The following is a 17842-nucleotide window of genomic DNA, read 5'->3' on the forward strand; positions in this document are numbered from 1 at the left end:
GCACTGTATATATTTCTGACACTTCAGAGACAAATGAGATAGTTATGTAACTATAGTTCTTTGAAAGCTTTTTCCCTGGAATAAGTAACCAGAGAGTTTATGACTCTTACGATTTATACTTATCTTTGCAACAATAAGGCTGAGAATTCAATTAAGCTAATAGTCTTCTTCATCTTCATCTTCATCTTCATCGGGTCATTACCAGATATTTTGTTTGCTTTGTTTATTGTCACTGTAATCTTTTTAATCTTACTATATGACCTGTTGCTTTGCAGCAGTAAAAAAGAACTATGACTAGTAATAATTCACCTAAAGGTGGAGCTATCTAGATAGATATATTTAACAAAATGGCTTTAAATAATGGCATATACTTTCCAACATATAAAATGATTAATTAGCTAACAGAATTAGCAAATAAAAGGCCTTCAGGAAATAATAGTTTTCTTGAAAATACCATCTATTTACAAATTAGTATTTTGTCATGTTGATTAAATGGAGAACAGTGCTGGAAAAAAAATTTTTGTTGCCCTTTAAGAAAATTCATTTCCAGATCTTCCATATATATAGTTCCTGAAATTAATTGGTCTTAATAATTGCCTACAGTCAATAAGTCTTCTTTTAGATTGCTTTTCTTTGACTTTATAAAAGTAAAGCTTGTCTCTTACTCTTTCTGAGTTTTGCTGTGATGTGTTGCCACTCTGGCCCCCAAACAAAGGAATACTGAGATAAGGAACTGGCTGGCCCTACTCAATAGGGAGTCAAAAGACCCAAAGGAAAGTCTCTGAAGAAACAGGAGGCAGTGGAGAAACTGGCCAAACCAGCTAGAACAAAAATGGTGACAAAAATGACCTCAGGTTACCCTCATTGCTCATTATATACTAATTATAATTCATTACCACGCTAAAAGAAATTCCCACCAGTGCTATAACAGTTTATAAATGTCATGGCAGCTCCCAGAAATTACCCTATATGATTTAAAAAAGGGTTTCCCTAGGTTCTGGGAACTCCCCACCCCTTTCCCAGAAGTCTTATGAATAATCCTCCCACCACTTAACATAAAATTAAATAAAAAGTATAAAATATAACTCTGGAAACTCACAAAGGGCTGCTCCGTATTCCTCTGAGAGATAGCCACTGCTCTGCCTATGGAGCAGCAGCCTGCCTTCAATAAACTTGCTTTTGCTTTACTGTGTCAGCTCACTCTTGAATTCTTTCCTGTGTAAAGCCAAGAACCCACTTGGCCTTTAGGCTGGACCCCAGTTTTGGGGTCTACTTTCCTGTATCAATACTTATGAAATACTCACATACTCATTGTAAGTATTGAGAAGGTGAGTAACAGGATAAATCCTTTTGTAAGTTCAGTTCTTCGTTTTCAATGAAATTGTAAGAAGATTTAATTGTAAGCTTATTTGTTATTAAAACTAATTTTCAATTATAGATCACTGTGATTTTTGGAAAATATGTAGAAGGAGTTCAAAGAATTGACATTGCTACAAGCTTTCATTCTGATCTGCTTATTTATGTGAAGAAAGTTTCTTAGCACTCACATCTATAAGAGGAAAAATAGGGGTAGAAATTATTCTTAATTGTCTCATTCTACAATATTCATATTCTAGCAAATAATATAATATTTATAATTCTATTAATAGTAACATTTCTCAATAGATATATGAATTGGGAGAGAAAGGTCTACTCATTTAGATTTATTTCAAATCTCTAATAACATTTTACTTTTTATAATAAGTTTAATGGTTATCAATGTTTAGCATTGTGTTCTAATAATTGTAATTATATCCCAATCCAGAAGAAATTTTAATGTGTAAAGCTTTATGGTTAAGAAAGTTTTTGTATTTAAATTTTAATTTACATACATATTTAATGGCTAGGAAGTATGATAAGATGATGAATAAATGACTTTCAAACTTAAAAATATATTAGGATGAATTCTGTAATGTAAGTAGAGTGGAAATACAAATTCAAGAAGAAAATGGAATGGTATAGATTTTCTAACTGTTAAAAAAAGCTTATTTATGTATTTGATAGTGAATGATGGTAGTTATCAAATTGCTGTGGCATTTAAATTCCATTATACATTTAAAATGGTGTCATTTTATTTTAAAATATGAATAATTACTGTGCATCAGAAATTACATTATTTATTTAAACGTGTTCAAAATCTGTTCCCATAACAAAACATGAAAGGTAGTCATTCAAAATTCTTTTAGAGGTTACAAGAGCAAAAATCATTTGAAAACTACTGTTATATACCACTCACTTTACTATTGAATTATGTCCTTGTTTGGATTATTTATTGGTATTTCATTTATTGGTGTTCTTTGCCTAGTAGACATTAGGTAAATATTTATTGAGATAATAAATAGTTTAGACTGTATCAGATTTAGTGCCAATGAGATTAATTTCATCTCAATTACATGTCACTAATGTGAAAGATTTTTTTGTGTATTCTAAGATATTTTGAAAACACATTTAGTTGAACCTCATATGTTAAAACCTCAAGATAAACTCAGATCAGAAAGTCTTTTTTTAGGCTCACTTAAACCTAGTTGGATTCAGAATCATTTTGTAGAAATTAGCAGTTTTAATTATGGAATATGAAATTTGGAGTTAAGAGAGGACTGAGAGATTGACTGTGCAAATGCCCTCATTTTTCAAAGAGAAAAATGCAGTGCCAGAATGTCATTTACTGCTAATACAGGTAGTTGGCAATAGAACCATATCTAATCTGTCACTAAAACCTATTGGTTTTACCTCCAGAATATCTCTTGAATTTCTTTATTTCTTCCCTATCTCCAGTACCTTCACCATAGTAGTTCAGTCTATCATAATCTCTCACTTGACATCTACTGTACTACATCTGATTGGTCTCCTCACATCTTCTCATTTAGAAAGCATATCTGATCATAATTATCCCCTCTGCTTTAAATCCTTCAGAGACATCTCATTGGTCTGAAGAAGGCTAGTACTTTTTTCTGCAAGGCCCTGACTGATCAGGTCCCTCTGTAGCCTTAACTGCCAACACTTTCCCCTTTGCTCCCTGGACTCCAGTCAAACAGCCTTCTCTCTGTTCCTCAAATGTACTATGCCCCTTCCTTTCCATAGCATCGTCTTATGTACTGTTCTTGCTGCTTGGAACACTTCTACTGCTCTAATCATGCCCACTTATACTTCAGATTTCATCTCAAATGACACTTCTTCAAAGATTCCCACACTTCCCCTCCCCCCAGACTAGATATGGTCCCACTGCTATTTTTTCTCATCTTTACTTTTTCTTCAAATCTGTACTACTGTTTGTATTTTTGTGTGATTATTTGATTAAAATATTTCCTCAGGTATACTGTGATCTCTGAGGGCAGAGTTTATGTGTATTTTGCTTATCGTTTTATCCCTACACCTGCCACATTGCCATGTGCATAGGAGGGACTCAAAATTTGTTGAATGAATGACTCTTGATTTAGCTCTATTTCTACTATACCAGTGCTTTTAGAGTAACATTTTTATCCTTGAAATATTCTTTGCCATATGCTTTATATAATTTATCTACCCATCTGTTGATGGAATAGCATCTGGAAAAAAACCCAGAATTTCAAGTTCGTATTCCCAGTTTGTAAATAACACTCTTTTTAAAAAAAAAAAAAAAACACTTTTTTTCTTAAAAGCATTAAAGCAATAATGCTAAATATTCTTTGTATATTTTATGGAGCCTACTCACATGTTTAATTTTTATTTATCTGATCTCTTATTTATAAGTAGGAGAAACTAAGAAGTCATAGAAACTATTGTGTATAGAATATACTTAAAATGCGAAGAAGTGGTGGTGATATTAAAGTTAATTCCTCTCAAACTAGTGTTCCACAGAATACTGTTCATGGGGATTTTAGTAGATATGCTATACCCCATCTTCCTGCTGCCATTCCCCTCTACCCCCAGGAAGGATTGTATTCTTATAAATAACTTTGAGAAAGTTATACAGTATACTATTAACCCCTCCTCTTCTTATTCCCCTTCCCCTTCTCATAGAGAACAGTGCATAGTAAATCTTCTTTTGCCTTAAAGCAGACTTTTTCAACCTTGGCACTATTGACATTTTGGACTAGTTAATTCTTTTTTTTTGAGGGAGCAGAGAAGGGATTGTTGTCCCAGGTATTGTAGGACTCTAGTAACAACTTCCCAGTTGTCCAGTTGTGACAACCAAAAATGTCTGCAGATATTGCCAAATGTCCTCTGGGAGACAAACTCACCCAAAGTTGAGAACTACTACCTTAAAAAAATCAGTTTAACTCTGTTTATACTCATATTTTCCAGACTTATTTGAGGATAGAATTCTTCTCCTTCTTTATCCGCATACATTATTTCCTGGGAAATGCCATTTTAAATTACCATTTAGTAAAACTGAAACTAATTCTGTTTCAACTCCTCCTTAAAACTCATTGGGACTTTCCACTGCACTAGAATAGAATTCAAACTCCTTAACATGGCCTTTGTTCATGAAAGGGCCTTTGCTTACCTCCTTCCTAATCTCACCTCCTGTCGCCACCTGCTGTTGATCACATTTGGGGTTTCTTCCAGTTCCTCAGGTACCCAGTTTCTTTCCTAATATGCTGTTCCCTCTGTTGGGAACCATTTTGTCCTCGTTCTTTCTTATTTCCTACCAGTTAGGTTCAGGTCTGAGATTAAATGTCATCTGTTAGAGAGAGGTGTTTTCTGATCATCTCTTACCCTGCCAGAAAGGATAGTCATCCATCCCAGTTTTTACCATCTATCTCATGACCCTGTTTGTTGTCTCCATACACTGTTTACAAACTTGTAATTCTTTGGTTACTTGTATAGGTTTCTTTCTGCCTCAGTCACTATTAATAGGTGAAACCTGTATTGAGGGCAGGAGCCACATCTATCTCATTCACCATATCCCTAGTACATCATTCCTTTTTATGACTGAATAATATTTTCTTGTGTGGATATGCCACATTCTATCCATTCTTCAGTTGATAGACATTTGTATTGTTTCCACTTTTTGGCTATTATAAGTAATGCTGCTATGAATAGTCATGTATAAGTTTTTCTGTGAACATATGTTTTTTACTTCTCTTGGATATGTACCTAGAATTAGAATTACTGAATCATATGGTAACTCTATATTTAACTTTTTTAAGGAACTTCCAAAATGCTTTCCAAAGTGGCTGTCCCATTTTATATTCTTACTAGTAATATATGAGGGTTCTAATTTCTCCATATCCTTACCAACACTTGTTATTGTCTTTTTTATTGTAGCCATCATGCTAGGTATGAAATAGCATCACATTGTAGTTTTGATTTATATTTTACTAATGACCGATGATGATGAAATGTTTTTTATGTGCTGATTGGCCATTTACATATCTTCTTTGGAGAAATGTCTATTCAGATTCTTTGTCCTTTTTAAAAAATTGGGTTGTCTTATTTTTGATTTGTAAGAGTTCTTTTTTTCTCTTAACCATCTCTTTCTAGAAGAGATACAAGAGTTGTAAGAGTCTTTATATATTCTGGGTAACAGACCCTTATCAAATAATATGGTTTGCAAATATTTTCTCCCATTCTGTGGTTGTCTTTTTACTTTTTGGATTTTTTTGTTTGGTTGGGGAGTTTTTTATTTTCTAAGTTTGTTTTTTCAGATGATGGTCTTGAACTGAGCTCAAGTGTCTGGGACTACAGACTTTTTTACTTTTTTAATAGGGCCTTTTAAAGAAGTCTAATTTATCAATTTTTCTTTTTGTTCCTTGTGCTTTAGGTGTCATATCTAAGAAACCATTGCCCCATCTAAGCCCTGTGATTTTTTTCTGAGAGTATCTGTTGTAAGATAGGGGTCTAACTTCATTCTTTTCCATGTGACTATCCAATTGTTGAGGTTTTTTTTTTTTTTTTACTTTAATCATCAGAATTTTCACAAAATTAACATTGCCCAACATTGCTTTTTTAAATGTACAAATTAAAAAAAATGGAGCACATACTGTGTACCAGACATTATATTAAGCATGGGATCTGTAAAGATAAAAAAGGTCATAATTCCTACCCTCAGTGTCTCACAGATCTGGAAATTAAGAAAATTGAGAATAGCAATAAAAATTTGAATGGAACATATCAGATATTTGATCATGTTAATAATGATTATAAAGAATTGGTTTTTGAGAGTCTTGGTTTTTTATCTTTCTAACCCAGAGAATACATGAAGTTAGATGGCATTAATGATCTAAAAATAAAAGTATTGCAGAAAGTTGCCGTAAAAAGCACTTGATGGTGGTTGCTATGCAATAGGAGTACTTTACCTTGATTGGTACTCTTAAAGAGTCTTTTTCTATTAGCAGTAATTTGAGGGGTGGATGAGAAAGCAATTGTCTGTCATCCACAAATGCAAGAATAGAGATGAATAGAGATGACAGAGAAATTAATGTCTTTATCTCTCCTCTCCTCTCTTCTTAACTCTCTCTCTGTCTCTCTCTCTCTCTCTCTGTTTCTGTGTGTCTCTCTCTTTATTTTAATATAACTGACTGAAATAATATTTAACTCAGAGCAAAGGTATCTTTGCAGCAGTGTCATTCTTTATCAATTTTGGATTTTTTTCCGCCTTTTTGTCTTCCTTTTTTCTGTTTAGCTAATCTCAACATTGTTGATATATCTTGCTGAGATTTGCACTTATTTATGCTAGCTGCCTTTAAACTAGGCTTAGTCTTCTGTGACTAATTATTGAATTCAGGGCATATTTAGCCCATTGTATTAGTCTTCTCAGGCTTCTATAACACAATACAATAGATTGGGTCACTTAAATGACAGAAATTTGTTTTCTTACAGTTCTGGAGGCTTGAAGTTCATGATCAAGGTATAGGTAAGGTTGGTTTCTGTTGAAGCCTCTCTTCCTGGCTTACAGACATGTGTCCTTACATAGCCTTTCCTCTGTATGTGATTGGACAGAAAGATGGAGGGAGGAGGAAAGGGCAGGGTGTCTCTGGTATCTCTTCCTCTGTTTGTAGGTACACCAGTCCAATTAGAATAAGGCCTCATTGACCTTAAGGCCTTGTTTAAACCATAATTACCTCTTTGAAGGCCCTATCTCCAAATACAGTCACATTGGAGATTAGAGAGGTGAGGGCTTCAACATATGAATTTGGGGGAGACACAATTGAGTTCATAACACTCATGTAACACTTAGTAGCCGCTTTCATATAATTAATATGTACATATTCTTTATTTTATAATAAGAAAATACAGTGATTTTTCTATAAAATTTATATTGCTATTAGAGGGGGGGGAAACTCATATCATCTTTGCATCTCAGTTTCCAGGTATAAAATAAGAGAATTGGGCTAGTTGATTTCTACATGCTGAAATTCTCTGGTTCTCCAATTCAGAGTTACTAATTTCTAACATTATTCAGCAGATAGGTTATAGGAAGCATCTTTTAATAGAAGTTGATGTTCTATAAATCATCATCTACCAACTTCTCATAACTGATGTGAAAAGCTTAATCATTCTATGTACCCCTAGATTCTGATATAGATACTCTTTTTAGCTAGTTAGCTAGTTTTTACTGTGTATGATTTAAAGGTTTGGATGTGACATGTTTCCTTTTTTCTTCCAGTTAATAATACCCTTTATTATATAATATAATTTATATATCCTTACTTTTTCATTGTAATGGATTTAAACAGTACAATAATTGAAGATGGTAAAATGTGAGAATCCTTCTCATACCTACTCCTCTTTCAAAGGAGGTAACCATAATCAACAGTTTGATATGCATCCTTCCAATCTTCTTTCTATGAATGTATCTATGAATATTAATTTATGTACATACTTTTCATAAATGGAATCATGCTGTATATATTCTGTTAACTTAATTTTTTTCCTCAACAGTATGTCTTGGAAATATTTCATATATACCAGGATGTATGTATATCATTTTTTAAATGACTGCATAGTGTTACATAATATTACCATAATTTATTTAACCACACCCCTTTTGGACATCAGTTTGTTTTCTTTGTCACTATTCAAAATAATGGTGCATGAACATCCTTGCAAATATATCCATTTGTTCAGAGATTCCCTTATAATATATTTGCTACACATAGGATTGAACATTGAAAATTTTGATAGCTGCTGCCAAATTGTCTCCTTAAAAGGCTTTACAAATTTACATTTCCATTGACAGGGAATGAGAGTGTTCATCTATCCCACCATTGCCAAAATGATACCACTATTTTAAAATTGTTTCCAATCTGATGGTTGAATAATTAAAGCTCCTTTTTTAAAGTTGCATATATGTGACATATAGGATGTTGAGTATCCTTTCATTTGTTAATTGGCCGTTTTTATTTCTTTTTCTATGAATTGAATTGCTCTTATTTGCCCATTTTTATTGTGGAATCTAATATCTTTTAAATATTCATTTGTAAGAATTTTAAAAAATATATTTTGTATGTGAATCTTTTATTTTAAATGTTGCAGATATATATCTCTACTGCTTCTCTTTTAACTTTGCTTATGGTAGCTTGTGGAATGGAATTTTTCATTTTGTGAAAGTGTCAATCATTCCATTTATGGTTTCTGTGTTTTCTATAGTGTTTAATAAGGCCTTCCCCATGGAAAAGTATTTAAATATTTTACTTTTTCCTAGTATTTTATAATATCATTTATTTAATTCCATTTGGAGTTTATTCTAAATGGATGGCCAAGTGGCCCAACCCTATGTGTTGTATAATCCATTCTTTTCTCACTGATTTAAAACCCCCTTTTATCTTAATCTAAATTTTTATATATATGCAGATTTATTTCTGGACCCTCAATTCTGTTCTTTTTGTTGTGTTTTTCTAATTTTTTTTAAACCAATAATGTACTTCTCATTACAGTAGTTCACCAAGTCTTTTGAAATCTGAGAGGACAAGAGCATTGTCTTTCATTTAATTTTTTTTGCAAAGTTATTCTTGCTGTTTTGATTTACAGTTTTTTACCTCTTTTCTTTCTATTAGTTATTATCTCTTGCTGTGCTGTAGCCTTATTCTACCTTCTTCTGATTTGTGGCTATTAAATTATATGTGAACCTGAAAAATGGGTAACAGACTGCTGCTATTTTAGATAAAGCAATCTCTAAAGTGAGGAAACGAATTCATAGAAGACTGATTCATGAGTAGAATGTTCATGCTTTAATACATAAAGTTTATTATGTATGTTTTAGTTTCTCAGAGCCTGCATTTTTTTGTTTCTAAATTCTGGGTAAAATTTTGTATACTTGATGTTGAATATGCAACCTCTATAAAAACATTAATATATGTTAAAATTATTTTAAGAACACAAGCTAAATCACTTTGCTGAACAACTTTATTTCTATTACTTTATGTTAATCAAAGTTGTCTGTTAATAGGGAAGCAAAGTAAATATGACCAAGCCTATATTTTGCTTTTGGATTTTCTTTCTTAACAATAGAGAATAAAATAAAATTGAAAAAATGGTCATTAAGTAGAATCAGTATTACTCTTCTTGTTTTAAATCAGCTATAGCTAGATGCTGTTATAAGAGCGGTATGTGTTACCATGGAGCTTCCTTAACTCAAGGTCATCTTCACAAAAAAGAAAACAAAAAACCTGTGACCTGCTTTATGCTTGAAAAAGTAATTCTAAGTGGCCTTGGGCAGCTATAGCCTTTATTGTACCTAGGTTGCCGAGCTTATGTGACAAATTTACAGTGGCATTCCCTTTTTACTGCAAAATCAATAGAATATCCTGCATTATCTGCTCAGGTCTAAAGATATGAAATAGAGAAGTAGGTTTGTATAAATTAAAGTTTTATGCAGTGTTAATTTTTTTATATCTGTGTTATTCAAATTAAATGAACAGATTTAACATGCTTTTTAGGACTTTATTTTAAACTTTTGTTTTTCTTTAAAATATCTATAGTGCTACAAATTTGTATGTGTGCATATTGCATATTCCTCAGGGAAATCCCATTTCCCTTATTTCTAGACAGGTGGATTATTTAAGAGTTTCTGGGACTGCACTAAGATTTGGGTCACTTTGGGGATAGTAAGGAACCTATACTTTTCCTATGCATTTCAAACTTAGAGTACCCCAGAGATCCAGAAATAGGATAGTTCTGTAATATATTATGATTAGCATCCAGGGAGTCTAGTCAAATCTCACTTGGGCAAGAAACATACCCTTTTAGTCTTGGAGTTTCTGAAGCTACATGTATCTGTACTTAAGGGATTTGGTAGATTGATATGCTGTATGACACAACTCACAAAGTGGATCCAGCTAGCAGAAATATATATTGATTGGCCCACAAAGTGTTTTTTAAATATCTAGATTTATGGCTTCTCCTGAAAAATTGAAAGATTGGACAAACTGGGCCCCATATCACCAAATAGCAGCAACTAGATGGACATAATGCTTTCCAGTTTGCCAGAATCTGTACCACTCCTTATCCTGAAGGTGTCAGTTGTCATTTATCTCCACACTTGCACAATCATTCACTTGCTCATTTATCTTACCCCCCAGTTACTAAAGGTTAAGCACATCCAATTTACATCTCATCAGTTCACATGTCTGGTGAAGCTAAAGTAAAAATGAGTAGATAGCAATTTAACATAAAAGAAAATCAACTCATTTTTTTTTGCAGAAACATACTATATATTCATGTTTTCATACTTTTGCTCTTACATTTTTTTCTTTCCTGAAACATTTAATCCATTCTGCTGAATGAATCCTACTTAGCTCAACTTCCAATACCTTGACTCTTCCTTGATGTCTTCTGTCTGCATAGTTTCTTCTTACTCTGAAGTCTTAGAATACTTACTTTCTCCAACATTATAAATTTATTACAGTAGAACTTTAGAGAGTCTCATTCAGTTAAAGAAGAGTTGTGTTCCTAATGAAGAAACCTTTGATTAGTAGTCTTTTCTTAATATGGGGTTCACAATTCATTTTTTTCAGAGAAATATGTATAAGGTTGTCATTTTGAAGACTAAGAAAGTGATAACTTTATTTTTTATTTTCTTAGTTTTCCCAATTGGCCTTCAGACATTAAATTTAAATATTGTTTGCGTTGCCTTTCAGTTACAGATGAGGACACAGTAAAGAGGTATTTTGCCAAGTTTGAAGAAAAATTTTTTCAAACCTGTGAAAAGGAACTTGCCAAAATCAACACATTCTATTCAGGTGAGTAATTACAAGAGACAGTTTGTGCTGCTAGGAAAGGAAAAATTCTACCATGTCATTGTTTAAACTTCTGATCAACATTTTTAATTGAGGCTTGTTTTTCCTTACTGTACTGCACTTAAGGGATGATTTCTTTAGTTGGGATAAAAACACATTCAGTTCCTCAGTATTTAAGCTTTATGTGATCATTGCCTATTCCCTTGCAGCAAAAAGGGCTTGAGGACCTCATTGTGAGGCAGTACCTCAATAGAGCTTCACTTTTGCCCCAAATCTTTAAAGAGTCAGAAACTTCATTTTATCCAGAGCTAAATTACACAGTTCTAGCTTATTAGTTGTGTCAGTTTTATGCCCTTCCGTTGCCTAGAACACTCATACCTGTCTCTCTAAAGCACTGTTCTCCAGAGAGTGTCTATAACATGCCACTGGAATGTGAGAAGAAAATACTGGAACTTCTATTTAGGTCTGACCCTTTTAAATTTTGTTTCTTATATATGTATGTTGTAATGTGCTTGATATATGTTAATAAAACAATGTCTTTATAATGAAAAATTTTGGAAACCTTGCTCTAGAACACTATCTTAGACATTAAGATTTTATGAAACCTAGTTGATAATGAGATGCTTTCATGAGTACAAAATCAGAACAAAGTGAGTTAGATTCAGAAGGACATTTCATCCAGACTCTGGAAACTTTACACACAGTTCTTGTTACACTGCTGAATTTACAACCTAATAATTGGAATATCTATTATATATAATGTATCTATTCCCTGAGCAGTAATGGATAAAAAAAAAATTAGCCTATAGTTTTATGTAATGTCAAAAATATAAAATTGTTGTCTATATTTTTCCTTTTCATATTTAATATACTAATTACATTCCTGTTATTAATATATTATTATTAGAGATTTTGATTTTCTTTTATTTCAGCCATCATTATTGAGAATATACCCTCATCTCTTGGCATAGACTTTGGAAATACCATAATTTTATAACTAGTTTAATCATAAACCGAAGAGTAATGTGGGTTAGTCTAAGGATGAATAGTTTCATGACTTTACTAGTTTTTGGTTTTTTTTTAAAGAGGATGATTTTTCTCCTTGCTTGTCCACAACTTCTGGAAGCATCTTACTCAGCTGTCCTTTCTCAGCAGCTCTTTCATGTAGAGGACGTTCATTCTCTTTTATGGCATAGTAGGAGATAGGAAATGGAGAGAGGTAAAAAGAGTCTGTAAGAAGGAGCTGCCAGAAGACAAGAATCTCAGTCTAGCATTCTCTTAGCTACCATTATTATTCCAAATCAGTATTTCTACGTATTCCTGTAAAAATGAATCTTCTAAGCATCCAGTATTTTGTAGAGCATTCTATTATCTTCCACTCCTCTTTGTTTGCATCTCCTAACCTCTTGGTTGTTCATTGAGAACTGGCTCCCAATCTAAATCTCCATCTTAATTTTTTGAATCACCCTGGATGACTTCATTGTCCTTGTGGACAGTCATTTTCAGACACTGTACTTTGGCCACATATACCCATGGCTATACCTATTACCCAGAATTGCTCTCCTCTAAAATACTAAACCCTAATATAAGAGTCTATGACCAACTCTCCCAGCCTTTAAGCTTTTTACTCTCTTCCTTCTGTTTTTCCATTTCACAAACCTCAAGTTTCTTGAATCTCTCATTTTATTCCAGTAGATCATGCCCCTCCCATAATTGCTTCCTTCTCTGTCAGTCATTTTACCTATTTAGTCCCCTGTGCTTTTAATCCCTTTACCCACATTGCCTTACATTGTGTCTGCCTGGTAAAAATCAACCATTCCACACTTTACCTTCTTCATGCCTACCCCTATGGCTGCTTAGGACAACAGAACAAATTGGAACCACTGTAAATTCATTATTGAACCTTTACTATGTCCTCAAAGCTGCCTGTGTGTCCTAATCACTGTCCTTTTCCACTCTAAAGTGCTTTTCTAAACCTCATGCCATTCTCCTGAATTCTAACCTCATCATCTTCTCCATTATACTCATTGTACCCGTTACTTTACAAATAAAAGTAAAGGTCATCAACTTCTGTTGACATATAATACCATGCAGATCTGTGCCAGCCCTCCCCCAAATACCTATAGACTTTCTCATCCTTATTTATTTTCCTCCAATCTTTGTAGAAGAGATACCGCTCTTCATTCCGTAGCCAATCTCTACAACTACTGACTGAATTTCAACTCCTCAAGACCTTGCTCCAGTAATTATTTCTTCTAAGAATTACTGAATAAATGTATTTAACTTCCCATTTTATTGGTTCAGTCTCCTTAGTAAGTCACTCCTGTCAAACAAAAAGTAAACAAACAAGCAAGCAAACTTCTTAACTCAAGATCCTCCCCCTCGTCTCTCATTTATGGCTGGACTCCTTCCCAGGCAGAGGGAACAGACAAGAGCCATGAAAGGGCCTGGCAAATATGCACATCTTTTTCACCAGGTTACACCACCTGGAAGGCAAAGACAAAATAGAAATATTATTTGAAACCATGCAAAAAGGTAGATTTACCTCAAGAGAAAAATGTATAGAAGGGAATGCAGTGTTCTAAGGACAAAGATAATTCCCACAATTAGGAGATAGAAGGATAAAGAGAAACCAGCAATATAGACAAAGGAGAGGGCAACCACATAGATGGAAGAGGAGGAGACTAAAAGAGGATGGCATTTGCAATGGGGAGAGTGTTTAGATTAAGAAAAGGCTGTTGGATATGATATGAGGCTATAAATGAAAAATATAAAAATACATAAAGTCAAATTTATTAGCATTTTTCTTTTATTGTGACTTTTTTGAAAAAGTGAGTCTCCAAGAGTACAATTCTAAAATGGGTGATTTATGTTTCAAAGAATAATTTATATCATAAATTTTTGTTTTACAAAGAAAAATAAGTATCTACTCATAGCAGTACTTTTTATATTTTGAGTTACAGTGAAAAAATACATCTACATTATAGCTCAGTACACATAAACAGATATACATGTTTTATGTATGATTGTATGGATTTATGTGAGTGAACACACAATATATTTAAATAATTTAAAATTTTTTTCATGAAACAATACTTATCCTTAGTACTTGTAATATATTCTGTTCTCTGTATTTTTCTACTTCTGTTTGAATTTTTAAATGCTGATTATGATGCCTTAAATTGGTTTCATGACCCCATATTGGATTGTAGCCCTCAGTTTGAAAAATGGTATCTCAGACAAGATTACTTCTCAAAAATAATTTTAGGTTAGCTGCCATTAAAACTTTGGGTGCTATGATTTAATAACTTCCTTTTTCTGTGTGTATTGGCAGGGCCATTGGGGCATATCTTTTGATGTCATCACAGAATAGGTACAAATTGATAGTCTCCAGACTGACTTTTTGCCAGCTCAGGAAATGATGGGTAATATGAATACATGATTGACAGAAATAGAATTTGGCACTCGTCCTAGACTATCACTTTTCTCCTTATTTAGCCACCTTTTCCATGGCAGATTGTCTTGTAGACTGCAATGCTCAGACACTAGGGCACATGAAAAACTGTAAATAATACAGGGGTGAGTTCAGCTTAATAACTCACCTGCACCCATCCGGAATCATCTGTGATGGATCAACATTCGTATAAACTTACTTTGTATTTCAAATAACACTGAGGTCCATAAATTGAATGAACAAGATGGTAACATTTAAAGACAAATAAACAAATAATAAAAATATTCCAGGACACTAACTTTGTTTTATAAAAAATTATTCTTCAATTGCATAACAATATAATAGCTTTGCTATTCTGAAGATAGCCTATAGTTCTGAAATAACTTTTTCTAAAAGTAAGAAAAAGATAAGTTTGGTGAAAACAAAAAAAGATCTTGATAGCCCTTATTTTTGCTCTTTTAGGGACACATAGGTAATTTGAAAATTCTTGAGTGGTTATTGGAAATTTTTATCAAATATTTTATATGAGGCCTAGGGTGTTAGCATATGTTATTAAAATAATAATCTGTTCTAATATTCAGGGTTATTTACTGGCATGAGTAGAAATTGGAATTTATTGCCAAAATATGCTATTTTCATCAGTATTTATAAAATTGTTTAGAAATATTCATTTTTATTTTTATAAGTATATTTGTAGATTTTCAGTAGCAGATCAAAGTATACATTTCTGTACACACATGTACCTTTTTCCAGGTTCTGTGCAGTCCCATATGCTTGAGCTTTTTGGTGATCTGGCTTTAGGAAACAGAGGTCTCATTACAAAATAGATTTGGACACTTGACATCAAAAGCAATAGTTCTCATTTTTTTACATGTATGCCCCTTTTGATAGATGTGAAAGTCTCATACTGTAGCTGTAGTAATATTGAATATTATTTTTTTCAAAGTACATATGCTTTATACTCCTCTACCCAGGAATTCTCATACTAAGTATTATAGTTATGTCCTTAAGGAAGAGAATCACTAGTTTAAAGAAAGTAGCAAAATGCACCTGAAATTTTTATTTCTTCTCCATTTCTATATAGAAACGTAGATTACTAGAAAGAACTTTTACCTATTCATTCATTCATTTATTGAACGAACGTGGATTGAGCCTACTATATGCAGGCTCTTTATGATACAAAAATGAAGATGATGGTCCATACAAAAACGTGTATGAGAATGTTAATAGCAGCATTATTTATATAGTTTTAAAAAACTAGAAACAATCCAAAAGTCCACCAGCTGATGAATATTTAAACAAAATATGGTATATTCTCATGATGAAATGCTATTCAGCAATAAAAGCAACAAAGTATAACATATTTATGTCATGCTACAAAAAACTCAAAATCATTATTCTAAGTTTAAAGAAAGCCCCATAGACACAAAATACTACATATTGTATCATTCTTTTATGTGAAATGTCCAGAAAAGGCATAGAGACAGAAAGCAGATCAATGGTTGCCTGGAGTTAGGGGTGGAAGTGAGGATTGACGGCCAGTGGCCATGATGGACATATATGGGGTGATGGAAATGTTCTAAATTTGGATTGTGGTGATGATTACACAACTCTATATATTCACTAAAAATCAATGAATTGTATGTTTCCAGTGGGTGAATTCTATGGTATGTAAATTATTAAAAAATTATATACCATGGAAAATGGTATGTAAAAATAGCATTAAAAATAAATTTTCATTATAAAAACCAAAAAGATTGTAGAGCCATTGCCTTCAGAGTTCACAGTCAGTGAAGCAAACATATAAATAAAGCATTATATACAATGTGCTATGTACATATGTATATGGTACCATAAGAGCCTTAAGGAGGGACATTCAAATTTTGACTTAAGAGAATTGTTAGATAAGAAAGACTTTATATAGAAAGCAATATTTGAGATTAGCCTTGCAAAATGAATAAGGAGTTTGTCAGATAGAGAAGCATTTATGTCTTAACATATTACTGGTACACAGGAAATAACAGGTCCTCTTCATTTTCACTTCTTGGACTTCTGACATTTTTAATATGCATGTAATGAGAAATGTAAATGTATTGATAACTCCAAGGACACTAAACAATTAGCAAATTCATATATTAGTCCTTTAATAATAAAAGTTGATTATTCATATTATACATATGATATAATGGCTTTTAGCTCTTACAAATTACCTGAGGTTTTAAATCAGCAGAGTAATTTATGGTTGACCTTAGATAAATTCTCACATTCTTTCATTTTGTGTATGTATGCATACTGTGTGTAATATTTCTTCAAATAGCTACGAAGTGGTTATGACATAAATACTTAGGTTGTTTGAACCTAATCACTTAATAAGCAGAAGCATTAAATATTTCTTTTGGTTTAGGAGCTTCAGGAAAAAATTAACTGGGGCACTCATTACACCATGAACCAAGAAAGAACCAAGAAGTTCTATATTGTTTTTGATCATGGAGACAACAGGACAAACACGTTTGCAGTAGAAACGCTTTATTTGTATAAAAAGAACCCTGCGATTGATTTCCCTTTGACTTCAGTATAAGATTTAAAAGCATGTGAATTGTTTTCTTTCTTACAATAGGAATCCTGATAACCTCTCACTTCAAAACAGTAAAATGTACAGAATTATCAGGTAAATAATATGTCTAATGTGATTAAAGACTTAAAATAGAGTACCAAAATCATAACCAAAGAATAAGAAACCATTAAGACTAGGCATATTTTTAAAAGGGCCAATTAGAACTTTTAAAAGTGATAATATAATCACTAAATTAGGTAGAGCTAAGGGAAAATTTATAAACTAGAAGATAGAGCTGAAGAATTTATGCTGAATGCAACACAAACAGATAAGGAAAGGAAAATATGAAAGATGTAAGAGACAAAGCAAGAAAGTCAAGAGGTTATAGTTGATATCTATGACCTCCTTTTTCCACTACCTATTCCATATTTTCTTTGCTCTCAGCCAGAACCCCAACTGGCTAGGGTATTTTTCTGGGTGGGATGACCCAGACTTTAATTCCTGAAGGGTCTGAATCCTCAATAATTCTTTTTTTGATTGCTGTAGTTTTCCATTAACATGTTATTGGTAATGGAAGTAATAGAAGATGTTTCAGAAAGTCTCCTGGGTTCCAGAGGCAGTCCTCGTGTTTCA

At 32.7% G+C, this 17842-nt stretch overlaps 1 protein-coding gene across 1 annotated transcript in view; it reads left to right on the forward strand.

Moving 5' to 3' along the window:
* Positions 1-17842, forward strand: part of XPR1 (xenotropic and polytropic retrovirus receptor 1) — a 144166-nt gene that overhangs the window by 58982 nt on the left and 67342 nt on the right. The window contains exon 3 of the mRNA XM_045536346.1: positions 11103-11204. Within this exon, the coding sequence (XP_045392302.1) occupies positions 11103-11204 (102 nt within the window). The remainder of the gene's footprint in view (positions 1-11102; positions 11205-17842) is intronic.

Source organism: Lemur catta, chromosome 23 (genome assembly GCF_020740605.2).
Source record: "Lemur catta isolate mLemCat1 chromosome 23, mLemCat1.pri, whole genome shotgun sequence".
Taxonomy (NCBI): domain Eukaryota; kingdom Metazoa; phylum Chordata; class Mammalia; order Primates; family Lemuridae; genus Lemur; species Lemur catta.